Genomic DNA, 12,916 nt, shown 5'->3' with positions numbered 1-12,916 from the left:
AATAGATACTTCAACGTAAATTTACAGAAATATGTGAACAACGAAAACAGGAATGCAAGAACCATGCTTTTTTTCTTCTGGTACATTGGCATGTGATCTAGTTCATCATCTACCCTAATCCTAACCCCAACCCTAACCCTAACCCTTTTCCATATTCCCTTACTACCTGGGCTAGCCCCAAACCTTATGAACCTGTTCAACTTTTACCGTGTAAACTACTGCAATGAACAGGAGTTCAAACAGACAGCTTTTTTTTGTTCTCTTTGAGCTCCTACTCATTACATCTAACTAATGTTAAAAAACATAGACATTCTTGTCTAAAGTTGGCTGGGAGACAACTGAATTAGATTCAGCATAGACTAAACAGAGAGCCTAGAGTTTTAACTTTTAATATATGGATGCCATTCTCTTTCAGTTACATCAGAATTTAATTCGGGAAAATGCAGTCCTTCAAGCAATGAACCGTGATGGCCACATAAAACCTTCCCACTCATCAGAAAATAGACAGTACAATTACTATAGTAGATTATGAGACCTTCAGAAATCATTCCTCAGCTTACTTGATGCATTTTGAGCAGCATGTCAGACTGGCACCAATAGTTAAGAAATTGACATAGGAGGAAGCCTCACCACCATTTAAACATAGCATGTCAGACTGGTACAGGGGTTTGATAGTTGTTTTCGTGAGAACCATATCAAAAAAGGGTTTCCCAGAAAGTGGCCAAAATTCATCCCCTTCATGTTCAATCACGGGATTTGATGTGGGTAGGTCTCCCATTTGAGGTTCTCCCATTTTATCAACTGGAAATTAACAAAGAAATTATCTGCAAAAATAATCAGAAATTATCTAGAAATTTCTGTATACAAACAAAACACAAAAAACATCTTATGATGAAAAAGAGATCATGAATTTTAAAGGTTATGGAAAGTTGCAAAGAATTTCACAGAACTTCAGAATTATATGCATTTGTAGGTAAAAACTTATTAGAAATAATCCAAAAGGGTGAAACACAATGAAACAAGTCCATGAAACATATAGAAACTAAAGAGACTAAACATTGCCAATAGACAAAAACAGTAAACCCATCCGTTGCGTTATGACATGAAAAATTTAGGCATTTTCTTATGAAATCGACAGCTCTTAGGCTTACTACATTCACAACAATGCCTAAAGCCAAGAAATTTGAAACCTATTTTGAAAAAAGAAAATACCTTTTAAGATCTGGTGGGAGTGGCTTGGTGAGGTGACAGTAACCGATTGACAGAGCCAACGGTGAGAGAAAGAAGAAGAGAGCCAATCAGCGAAAAAAAGCTCAGCTCAGTTTAAGAACTGTGCTAATTTGTTTTTGGTAAGACTGTACGTTCATATACTCCTATTTTATATATGTATTTCCTAAAATTTGAAATTTGAAATAGCATAGTCTAATTTTCCCTCCAATTCTGGCAATTTGCGTCCTCTTTGCTGACAAGACAAAATAACTTTTGTTTGCAGAGCTCCAACAACAACTAAAATGGATACAAAAGTGATCACTGGACACCAAAGTGATCACTGGACAAATTAACAAAGTAAGCTCTCTAAAGTGTGTATGGTATGATAGTTTGTTTAGCTTAGCAAAGTGAAGAAAATTGACCACTTATATCTGATAACAGATACCGAAGTGATGCTGCTAAAAAAAACCTCAAATGGATACAAAGGTAATAAAGGATAACCAAAATGGCATGAAATTGTTCTTAAATATTATAGTTATGAACATTAGGACATCTCGCATGTAGATCTTGACAGAGTCACACTGACCAACCTAAAAGATACATATATACATATATAGGTTGATGCCGGAGTTACGACAAACATCAGAAAATTCACCTAACCAAAGTAATTGATATTCACAGTAGAGCAATCCAAACCGTACCACTTCAACATTATTCTCAATGTATATCATATTCACTGAGCCTCTATCTTTGTAGGTTGAAAACCCCTCTTTGTAGGTCCTTATTCACATCCTCAGAATTTCCTGAAGTTGATGCTGAAATATCACTGGTGCTCAAAGCAGCAAGCTGTATTATGTTCTCAATCTCTTTCACCACTTCCCCCATTGTAGGTCTTTTAGCTTGCAAGTCATCTAAACACAACATTGCCAAATCAACAAAGTTTTCCAAACCTTTCAGCTCTCTTCCCAAACCAATGGCTGGGTCAAGAATTTTCTGAAGGTTGTACAAATCTTTTGTCTTATCCATTGCCATCTGAACCACTCTCACTATATAATTGCCTCGTTCTATTGGCCGTCTAGCAGTTATCAACTCCAACATCACCACACCAAAACTATAAACATCACTCTTCTCAGTCAATTGTTGAGTCATGTAATATTCAGGATCCAAGTAGCCCTATACCAATAAAGAACATCAAATACTCGGTCATAATTTAGGATGATTGCTTTGAATAAAGTAAATGCTTGTCTTAATATTGATTCAGAGTTCAAGGGACATGGTTTCATAGAATTCGGAGACATGAAATGGTCATTTTCAATAGATTTTGCAGTCTTGAACTATAAATTTGTCACTAAATTCAAGCCTAATGATGACCGACAGTGCTTGTTCTTATGAAATCCTGTGTATTATTGTAATATGGTTCTTCCTATTATCAAATGAACTCGTGAGACTTGCGTTATTTTGCTGAAAAACACATGCTACAGAAGAAAAAAATGCCACTATTTTGGCAGGGTTCTGAAGTTTTGCGATACTGACCATTGTCCCTTTAACTTGAGTAGTCACATGATGCGTTCCACTATCGACCATTGACTTGGAGAGGCCAAAGTCAGCAACTTTTGCATTTAAATCTTTATCAAGTAGGATGTTGTTTGGTTTAATGTCCCGGTGTATAATGGAAGGGTTTGCATGTTCATGAAGATATGCCAGACCTCTTGCTGCACCAAGAGCTACTTTAAGTCTCCTCTTCCAGTCTAACCACACTCCCGACTTTCCTGCGTAGATATTTTCTAATTTATCACATTTCAGAAAATTGAACCAATTGTTTCTACGGTATCAGAGTTTCAAATTATCACATAAGAGATAAATTTTTGTTCCGCTTATATAGATCAATGTGTACTCCCTAAAGTGAGATCTCTATAGTCTCCTAAGGTATGATGCTTGTTTGGCTTAAGGAAGCAAAGAAAATTGGCCACTGATTCTAACAAGACACCAAAGTGACACCAGATCAAATCCAAAACTAGGATCTAGAATCAAATTCAGGGGGTAAGGCATAGGATAACCAAACCCCTCCCTTAAATCTTAAAGCTAATTAACATTGGGATTCATCTCCAGGCCTTTCTTTTCTGGTGAACATAAAATCAGGTTTGTCTCTCATATGGAGTCACACTAATGAAGGGCACAATTTTTTTCTTAATGCATCAGTCTTTATTAATTGCTATGAAAAGTAAATAAAAATACACATTATATGTATTCATCAACAAAGTAAGAAATTGAACCATGAAAAGGTCCTAAATTCACATTCGAAGGTGATGAACTTTATCGAATACCTGAAAGACTATCCCGCAAATTTCCATTGGGAGCATACTCATATACCAACATTTGTTCATCTTGCTCCAAACAAAAACCAACAAGGCTGACAAGATTCTTATGATGTACTCTTGATAGAAGCTCAACCTCAGCTTTGAACTCAATCCCACCCTGCATAGATTCCCTTTTAGCTCTTTTAATGGCAACCATTTGGCCTGCCGGAAGAATTCCCAGATATACCTGTACGATGTTACCAAAACATACATTTTTAACTGTCTAGCACCTCTTGTACTTTTAATTACTTTGAGTTCATTCTCGATATTTCATTTCTTAGAGAGATTTTCCAAAAGAAATGCATATCAGAGGATTGGAGTTTAGTGGTTGGGGTCTGAATGAGATGCATGCAAAGCCTTCAGCAAAGAGCTACACGCTGATTGTGCTTCTGTTCGTTGCAGTTTATAAAAACATTAATAATAAATTTGACCTTATACGTAAAAGGACATAATATTTAGAAAAGCAGAATGAAAAATAACAAATTAATTTCATGCTGCCCTGGTAGCTATGGCCTTGACACAGTCATGACCTCCACCATTTACAGCTAGCAAACAAATAAATGGAATTATAGTTAGGGAGTATTTTTTGGAATTTCTGGCAATATGAACTCATAGGCAAAGTAACATGGTTAACTACACCCCATGGAAATAATCTATTTAATAATGAAAGATAATCAAAGTTAACCTTGCCATAACCTCCAGATCCAATATCATTTGCCTCCGAAAAACAGTTGGTGTACTTCATAAGCTCTTCAAAAGAGAACAACCTTGCTCCTTTTAACTGAGGAACACTGCCACTGATATTTGAAATCCAAGTTTGCTGCATTTGTATGACAGGAAGACAATTTTAATGCATACTGTTTCTTCATAGCGAAACAAAAGTGCCAAGGCTGTTTCAAATTTTTCTCTACCTTTTTTTGAGTTATGAATGGCCATCTTACCAAAGGAATTGATCTGCTCCATGGCTCATGTGCTTTCCTTTTGTGTTGGAAAGCATAAACGCCTACTAGGGCTACTAATATTAGAAGTGCAGAACCACCAACTGCTGCACCAATTACCAAGGCCTTATTTGATCCTGTAGGCACCTCAGAATTATGAGAAGCAGAAAGAGCGATGTGTCATTAATTAGAAGATTGGAGTTAATACTGCCACTTTTCAAGGAGAACTACAATGAATATTTCTAAGTTCGATCAGATATTCAGAGTTACCTCCAGATTTTCCATAGTAGAATTCAACAATATAGGGTCCAAAATAGTCTGGACGCGGTAGAGTTTGGTTGCTAAGCACAGATGCAAGAGCTGAAGCTCCTGTTTCGTTAAAGCGATCTTCACCAGATGGGAAAACTTCTAGCATCAGTTGAAGGTAATAAGATGAGCTCCAGGTAGGATAACTCACAGAAACGGAGTCCACAGGAAGGTTGTAGGAATGAAAAGATTGCATAAGAGAGGCCTGCAGAGCTGTGTAATAACTAAAGTTTCCCAAGTTTGAGAAGGAAACAAATAAGACGACTAGAGTTGCTTTGAAGGGATGTGCACATTTACAATTGGGGCTTAAAACTTCACCCGAGCTACAGGCAACAGGCGCGCAGTTACTTGGTGGCATCGAATATGAGGAATCTGATCGAGAGACAATGCAGTATTTCTTTTCCATGTTTGTCTTGTCACAAATTGGATTACCAAGAAGTCTGCAAAAGATAATGGAGGACTAACTAAGCTAAACATAAAAAGGCAGTACATCTTAGAAATTGACCTTTCAATAAGTAATCAAATATCCAGTTCTTCAAGACTCTAGAGACAAAATGGAAGTTATGTGTGATAAGTAATCAAATATCCAGTTCTTCAAGACCCTGGAGACAAAATGGAAGTTATGTGTGAAAGCTATTGCTTACATGAGTGTATAATTGGACCCTCCACTTTGCGTAAGATTAAGAATTAAGTTGTTCTCCAAATCAATTAGTTGCAATTGGTCGCTATAAATGGTTCCAATATCCAATAAGCCATTGAGATGGTTGTTCCTTAGTACCCTGTCAAAGGTTAATATGATTTTATAACCATCAGTATAACTACGAAAGCCTAGAGTTCATGATATATACATATATAGTACTAAACTCCTGTGTGTTCTCTTTTTTGGCCCCAGAGCCCATGATCAAATTAAAGCCGTTAAGATTCTTGCAACATTCATTCTTGAATGTGGTGGTACTATATATCAGTATGATACTCACACTGTCTGTAAATTGGAAAAGCTGAATAGCGCTTGGGGAACTCTTCCTTGAAGTCCTGTGTTTTCCATCATTCTGCCATACAAGGTTGATAGGTCAGTTCATTCTGAGCACTTAACCCTTTTTCTTTTTCTTGATACACACACACATCTACACACAAACATTCAGAGGTATATGGAGGAGGAATGAAACGTACAATGTTGTCAAAGACTGTAAGGTTGAAAACCAATCAGGGACATCCGACACATCAAAAGTATTATTGCTCATATCCCTGCAGATTAAATTCAGTCAAGGACCATGAAAGTGATATGAATAAGATTGATTATGGATTTCATTTCTCATAGAACATGACTGTATAACTAATGTTTTCTTTAAGGGAAATGATTGACGGATAACTTATCCTCATTTGTTGTGAAGTACACTGTTAAATAATAAACAGAACTCGTAAAACCAGCAACACCATTGATACTTACACATAGTAGAGGAGATCCATGCCAGTAAGGTTGGGCATGGGGCCAGTCAGCTTATTGTTGGACAAGTGCCTGAAAACAGATTACCACTTCTCTCTTAGTAAATTGAATCTCTAAACAAGATGTTCAAAACTTTCCTAGAATATAATGTAAATTCTTCAATTGGTATGCTGTGTATGCTTACAATTCGGCCATGTTTGAAAGATTGTTGAGGCTAGAAGGCACATGCCCACTTAATGAATTCCGGTCAAGGCGTCTGTACAAGAACAAGATATATATTTGTATACACACACACACACACACACACACACACACACACACACACACATATATATATATATATAATATGTCCAGTGCCACTAAATTTAGACAGACCACAGCCACAATAATCTTTGTATAAATCCACTTGAGGATATGGCATTGATACTCACACTGTCAGCAGAGTCTGCACATTTCCAATTGTAGAAGGGATTCTGCCAGTTAGATTATTGTTGTCCAAAATCCTGAATGGATAAAAGTATTCAAGTAGATCAAATGTAGAACCCAGGAGGGATTAACTAAGAAATAAACTAGATAAGGAAGAGGAGGATACAAAAGAGCAAGGGTAAATAAGCAGAAGAACTTAAAGAAGAAACAGAGAGAAATGAAGATCTTATCCATCAAAAGTCAAGCCTGCCATGAATTATAATGGCTCTATTTTATAGAGGCCAAAACTACACAACAAGCACAGTAATGTGATAAAATCGAAGTGGCAGGTGGATTCTATTCTCTTTCAGTTTCCTTTAGCAAATGAGATTTCAAGATAAAAAGGCTTCCATGCCTCATTTTTCATATCTTAGACATTTCACTTTTCGTTAACAAAAGCATAAGCAGTACCCATTAAAATCGATAAGTGCACTAAGGAGAGACTATTATACCTTGTAGCACATGAACCTTTAACAAAACTTACAAGTGTTTCAGAACCATCTTTGAGGTGAAAAGTTCAGGTGGAACTTTGCCTGAGAGCAGATTCCCTCCCAAATGACTGCATTTAAAGACAATAAAAAATCAGATGGACACAGATGGTAGAGAGCGCTCCATGGTTAGGACAAGCTAATCTGCCCAAAATTACTAACGAGAGTTGACATACAAGTGTTCTGCATTATGTAGCATATCAAGACCAGGTGTAGTCCCACTAGAGACTGGGATGTATCCATTAAGTTTGTTTCCAGTTAGGTCCAGATAGTTTAGATTGGACAGACTACCAATGGAAGGCGGAATCTGGTCACTCAATCTATTGTTATTCAGATCTCTGCAGTAGAACATAAATGAAGAATTCGGAGTTTAGTGGTGCATATCTGCCCAGACATACAACAGCATCAAAAGCAGGAGGCTTCAAGAAAACGATTGCAGATTAAAAAAGATAGGGGTGTGAAGATCGAAAGCCTTACAGATAAAATAGCTGCTCTAGAGATCCTATTGTGCCTGGAATAGCACCAGAGAAACTGCAACCAGCCAGGACTCTGGCATGCAAAGAACAAGGCAACAAAATAATTAGGAGGATAAATGATCACATACCACATCCATAATTACGATAGAGGAGAAAGCAATAATTTCTTTCTTTTTCAATTACAAGTATACTAGTTTCGTCAAATTTCCAAGTGATGTTGGAAGTGGTCCTGTCAGGCCCTTGTTGAAAGACAGATTCCTGTATGAGAAATGAGTTGGACTAATTCAGAAATCTTTTTCTTTTCCAACAATTGCATCAAATAGTTGAAGCATTGATTAGTATACTTCAAATATTTTAGCAATGATGATCCAAGACAGTCCGTGCCACATATTGAGCACTGAACCTTGAAATATCTGGCACTCCAGTGCTAGATTATGGATGACAGATTAGGAGTAAATCAAGAACAATAACTAGTGTAAGGTGCAAAGTGGAAATAGAAGACCTACAGAATCTCTAGCTCAGATAACAACTGGATTGCGCTAGGTAGCTGACCTGTCAAACCCCTGCTTGCCAACATTCTGAAATTAAAGGAGTCAGATCATTGTCAAAAATAAAAAATAAATGGAACCAAGCGCTTCCACGAACATTAAAAAGGTGGGACTTACATGGAGGTAACACGTGAATTGGAGCAATCAATACCTTCCCAGCCCTCAGCACAAGGATCTGAACCAACCCAACTGGGAGGTCTAATGCCCCATTCTTGCATTAGAATCATCAGAGCAGAAACTGCATCAGAAATTTGTCAAGCTGAAATACCATACTACTAGCATCCGTTGACTGCCATTAGAACTACAGCACTCATATGATTGTGACTAGCTTTAGTTTTGAAAGGATTCGGATTTACTGAAGCAATTTATCAAACAGGATTACACCTAACAACTGCTTCAGATACTCAAACAACATAAAGTCTATTAACTTCTTCCAAATTGTTCAAAACAATCATCACCATAAAATCGAAACCATTACACAATATTGGACCAACCTCCATGGACAAATGACTTGAAACACACTCTATAACTCTTATGCTAATCCAAACTTTTGAATGTCACTTAAGTCTTGTGGAGAAGAAGAGTTACATATACAAGATTACAATAGTTAACAAAACCTTTGTCTGGAGAGATATTTCCAAGGTTGTTATCACTAATATGCGACAGATACCCTCGTTAAACCCCATTCCTCCCGAAGCAAAACCAATTGAAATAAATAAATTAATTAAACTGAAGTAATCTTCAAGGCTAAACGGTTCTATGGTTTTTTTTTTTTTTTTTTTTTTTTGGTATAACAAGGGAAACAGCTAATGGTTCTAACTTCTAACTACCAACACTAAGGAAGAAAACCTGATCAGCTGCACTATAAAAAAAAATGACATAGTAAATGAACAAAACTTACAGTCCTGAGTATTTGCCTCTGCTGCCATAACAAACAATTGGGTTAGCATAAGCAGCAGAAACACATGAGTAGCTCGAGTTCGACCTGCTACCTTATAGGCAATAGGCACAACCCCCTTGTCAGTCATCTTACTTGCTATTGCTTTGCATAAAAATTTATGAAAGAACTAACTCAGATGGAACCCATTTATAACCTTTGAGTAACCTACTTGTAACCAAACTTGTAGCAAAAGTAAACAATCTTCCACAACTCAACTGATTGGTCATGAGAATTTATTGGATTAAAAACAAAAACAGTCTGAGGTTTTACTTGGAATTAGTCAATAGTCAAATTTAAATGACTGATACAAAAGGACAAATAAGTAATTGCCTTACGAAGAAAATAAAGTAAACTGTATAAGATATATATGATGAACCTGCAAAGGAGCAATCTTCAATAAACTCTTCCCCAGAAAGATTGAGGCAAAAGGTTTTAATTAACCCGCCAATAAATCACGACACTGGGGATTGGTTAGAGGTCACTATCTTAGCGTAGTAACTTGGTTGTGTGTCTCAAATTGTTGTAAAGAAACATTCAAATGAAAAAAATTATTACTCCAAAAAAGAAAATAAGCCAACAAAGTCAGTAGCTGACTAAAGGTGCTGATGTTGCAATCTTTTGTAAAAATTGTTTCTGAATTATGGAGCCCAGCAAATAGCCATTTACTCTAAATTCAACCAGCAGAACCAAAAATAATGTGCCATGTATAATAGAAAACGCATAATTATATTCCTCTCTTGTTTCATTCAGTTCATTGGAGCAAACCCAAAAGATGAAGGGTTGTACCAGTAGTGTCTGTGTCTGAGAGAATACCACCAATCCATATATGCATGCGGCATCTGCACAGAACAGAAGAGCTAGCCTGGGAGAATAGTGCACCTGCAAAACACTTGGATGGTTATTTAAGGATCAAATGAAAAGATTGCAAATGTATAATGCAAGTTGTGAACTGAAACAGAGATTTTGTGGTTACCCAGAGTTTATAAACTCAAATCTTTACTAGCTCGAGCCTTATATATAGCAGAACCTGGATCTTCAGGAAGGATAAATGCTCTTAATCACTTGAGCTACATAGCTCCTTGCATAAGAAGATTTGATATTAGATCTAATATGGTGGAATATTCAGCTGTTTGAGGATGTATGGTAAGTGATATAATAAGGGCCTGATTATTTCAATTTTACTTTTTAGTATTTATTTTTTATTTTTTGTTCTAGAGTATAAAGGAAAAAAGAGGGAGAATAAAAGTGAGAATGAGAAGATGGGATTGAGAATGAAGATGAGAGGGGAGAATGGCAAGGAGTAACAAAAGTGAAAACAAAAACTTGAAGTAAACAATTTCGGTTGGTTTCAATTCGGACAGATTTTAAATCATAAAAGAGAGAACATTGCCCCACACCAGACCAGTCCATCCAATTCATACGGTTTTCTCAATTTCTCAGTCTAAAATGGCATGTTCTAAGTTAGACGATCATACTATCACGTGATTACCCACCCATATTCTAGCACTTAGAATGGTAACATCCCTTACCAATGTGAAGGCCACACCCAAGAATTTTCCCAAGTCTTTGTCTTGAAAATTAACCAAGACTAAAATTAAAATAGTTACATCATAACTGAAATTATAAGAACTAAAAATTTAATTTGGCCATAAATCAGTGTAGATAATCATTTCTTTTCTCTCTTTTTTTTTATCTGTTGCTATTATGATGAATTGTGTGATTGCGTGAGGTTAAATTAATCGGGTCTCACATGGAAAAAGATTAATTATTACAAAAAATGCTAACTTTTAGTCTAGTGGTACTTATCTTTTTAAAATTGTAAGAGGTTTCAAGTTCGAATCTCCCATACACTATTGATTGAAAAAAACTACATCGAAGATGAGTGTCAATATTTAATCCTAATAAAAGCTTAGAATCCAATAATAACAAGGAAAATATAATATAACAATAATTATAGAAATCCTTTTAATAAAATAAAAAACAAAAAAGCATACATCTAGGGGAAAGTCCACATAATATCACTTTCCTCCTAGAGGTAGACTAAGTCTATAACTCAATACATAGTAGTCATAGTGCCCAAACAAAAAAAAAAGAACACTATGAATACTACATATACAAGGAGTTCTTCCCTTCCAAAACAAAAAAAAACAAAAAAAAAAAAAAGAGGGAGTTGTTCTCAACAACCCTGAAATCAAAATCAGGTGAGCCAATTCATATTCAATAATAATTATATGAATATGGCGCCTGTGGATAGTAATTGTTCATAGGATGTCCATGGTGGTGGCTATATCCATGTCCATAATTACCATTCATATTATAGTAATTAGGGCCTGCTGTTAATCCCATGTAGTTACTGCTGGGATCATAATATCTCTGGTCTTCATAATATCTGTTGCCATTGCCATTGCCATATGTAAATTCATCTCCAGTTCTTACCCAGCAGAGTTCTGCTTCTTTCCCAGCCTTCACTAGCCTTCTTATTAGCTTCCTAGGGTTTACTTTCCCAGAAACATATGCCATGCCTCCTTCTGCATCTACATTATAAGATGCACCTATATACATATAATAAAAACACAAAGACTTCAACACTTCATGCCAAAAGTGATATTGTTAAGATAAAATAATAAAAAAAGACAAACAAGTTGCCATGGACGACAGAGGTACTTTACCTTGGATTTTTTTCAGCATTTTAGTCAGGCACTTATGCCATCCATCCGAATTCGTGTCGATTTTCACTCCACAAGTCTGTAAAGGCAGACATAATCCACGTACAATAAATTAACTAACAAAGAAAAACTGAAGAGAAATAGTAAACAAATGAAGGATGAAGATATATACCATGTAAGAACGAGACTCCATTGCTAGACCTAGATGATGTCTATGAAACTATAGGGTTTTTTTTTCTGAAAGAGAAAAGGAGAAAAGGTGAGAAGGTGAGAAGGAAAAGGAGGAAGGTGTGGTATTTATAGATATGGTGATTGAATGGTATTAATTATGAGATAGCGTCAGTTCTGATACTCTCCTTTTCAGTCATCATCCAATCCAAGATTAATCGGAAGAAATCATTCCATTTTTGCAACATAGATTTTTCGTCTACCATAAATTCTCCTTGGTACGAATGAAGTATGTATCTTAACTTGGCCTAATAATATCTTTCAAGATTTTTCATTATGAAAGAGAAAAATATCCTTTCTGATTATCAGGATGAAGAGAAGGCAATTTGGTTCTCAGAAACTCTTTCCATGGCAGCTCTAAAAATAATCTTATGATCCATTTGGAATGCGAAAGTTTCAGTTATATATATTTTATTTGTTTTTTATTTACAAAATAGGTGTTTATTATGAAGAAACAAAACAAATACATTTGTATATTATATTTGCCGGACAATATAACCTTACCAAAATCCATTTCCTTACTTCTAAATCTTTCCATCCAAATGCATAATTAACCATAAGGGTTCATGAACCCAACTTCATTCCTACCTGTTTATCCTAACAATTACATGGCAAATCTCGAGCTAGCTTTGTCGAATCCTTAAACGTATTAGCCTTAATAAATGATAATCTACATATAATCTTCCTTCTCGTTATCACTTGTCTCAACTCTTTGATTTGATTTGATTTGATTTGATATGGCTCAACTCTTTGATTTTCTTATTTACTTTAATCACAAGATATTGCAATCAAAGATGGTAGGATCCCAAGTTTTGAAGGCCTCAGAATCGCGGGGCCTGTTTAGAGTTTGT

At 35.9% G+C, this 12,916-nt stretch overlaps 2 protein-coding genes across 11 annotated transcripts; both read right to left on the bottom strand.

Annotated features, from left to right (window-relative positions):
* Positions 1–366: 366 nt before the first annotated feature.
* Positions 367–10,464, bottom strand: LOC110758270 (leucine-rich repeat receptor protein kinase HPCA1-like). 10 transcript variants are annotated; one of them, XM_021960084.2, is made up of 22 exons: positions 10,145–10,454; positions 9,958–10,050; positions 9,133–9,216; positions 8,349–8,469; positions 8,190–8,261; positions 7,867–7,941; positions 7,685–7,756; positions 7,384–7,545; positions 7,204–7,278; positions 6,686–6,757; positions 6,439–6,510; positions 6,258–6,326; positions 5,981–6,055; positions 5,788–5,859; positions 5,455–5,589; positions 4,775–5,250; positions 4,478–4,641; positions 4,252–4,386; positions 3,534–3,753; positions 2,743–2,978; positions 1,911–2,382; positions 664–801 (listed from the first exon to the last, which is right to left on the bottom strand). In XM_021960084.2, exons 2-21 carry the CDS (start codon positions 10,001–10,003, stop codon positions 1,954–1,956), a joined length of 2,862 nt encoding a protein of 953 aa, XP_021815776.1. In that variant the 5' UTR covers positions 10,004–10,050; positions 10,145–10,454; the 3' UTR covers positions 664–801; positions 1,911–1,953. The 10 variants fall into 10 exon arrangements, with proteins under 10 accessions (XP_088108101.1, XP_021815776.1, XP_021815775.1 ...); XM_021960083.2 differs by having other exon boundaries at positions 689–824; XM_021960086.2 differs by lacking the exon at positions 664–801 and having other exon boundaries at positions 1,663–2,382; positions 4,508–4,641; positions 10,145–10,455.
* A 754-nt stretch (positions 10,465–11,218) lies between these two features.
* Positions 11,219–12,404, bottom strand: LOC110758272 (heavy metal-associated isoprenylated plant protein 32-like). The gene is made up of 3 exons (XM_021960094.2): positions 12,010–12,404; positions 11,841–11,916; positions 11,219–11,723 (listed from the first exon to the last, which is right to left on the bottom strand). Exons 1-3 carry the CDS (start codon positions 12,028–12,030, stop codon positions 11,389–11,391), a joined length of 432 nt encoding a protein of 143 aa, XP_021815786.1. The 5' UTR covers positions 12,031–12,404; the 3' UTR covers positions 11,219–11,388.
* Positions 12,405–12,916: the final 512 nt, after the last annotated feature.

Source organism: Prunus avium, chromosome 4, assembly GCF_965620075.1.
Source record: "Prunus avium chromosome 4, drPruAviu1.hap1.1, whole genome shotgun sequence".
In the NCBI taxonomy this organism is placed as follows: Eukaryota; Viridiplantae; Streptophyta; class Magnoliopsida; order Rosales; family Rosaceae; genus Prunus; species Prunus avium.
This window is presented reverse-complemented; position numbering and strand designations above follow the sequence as displayed.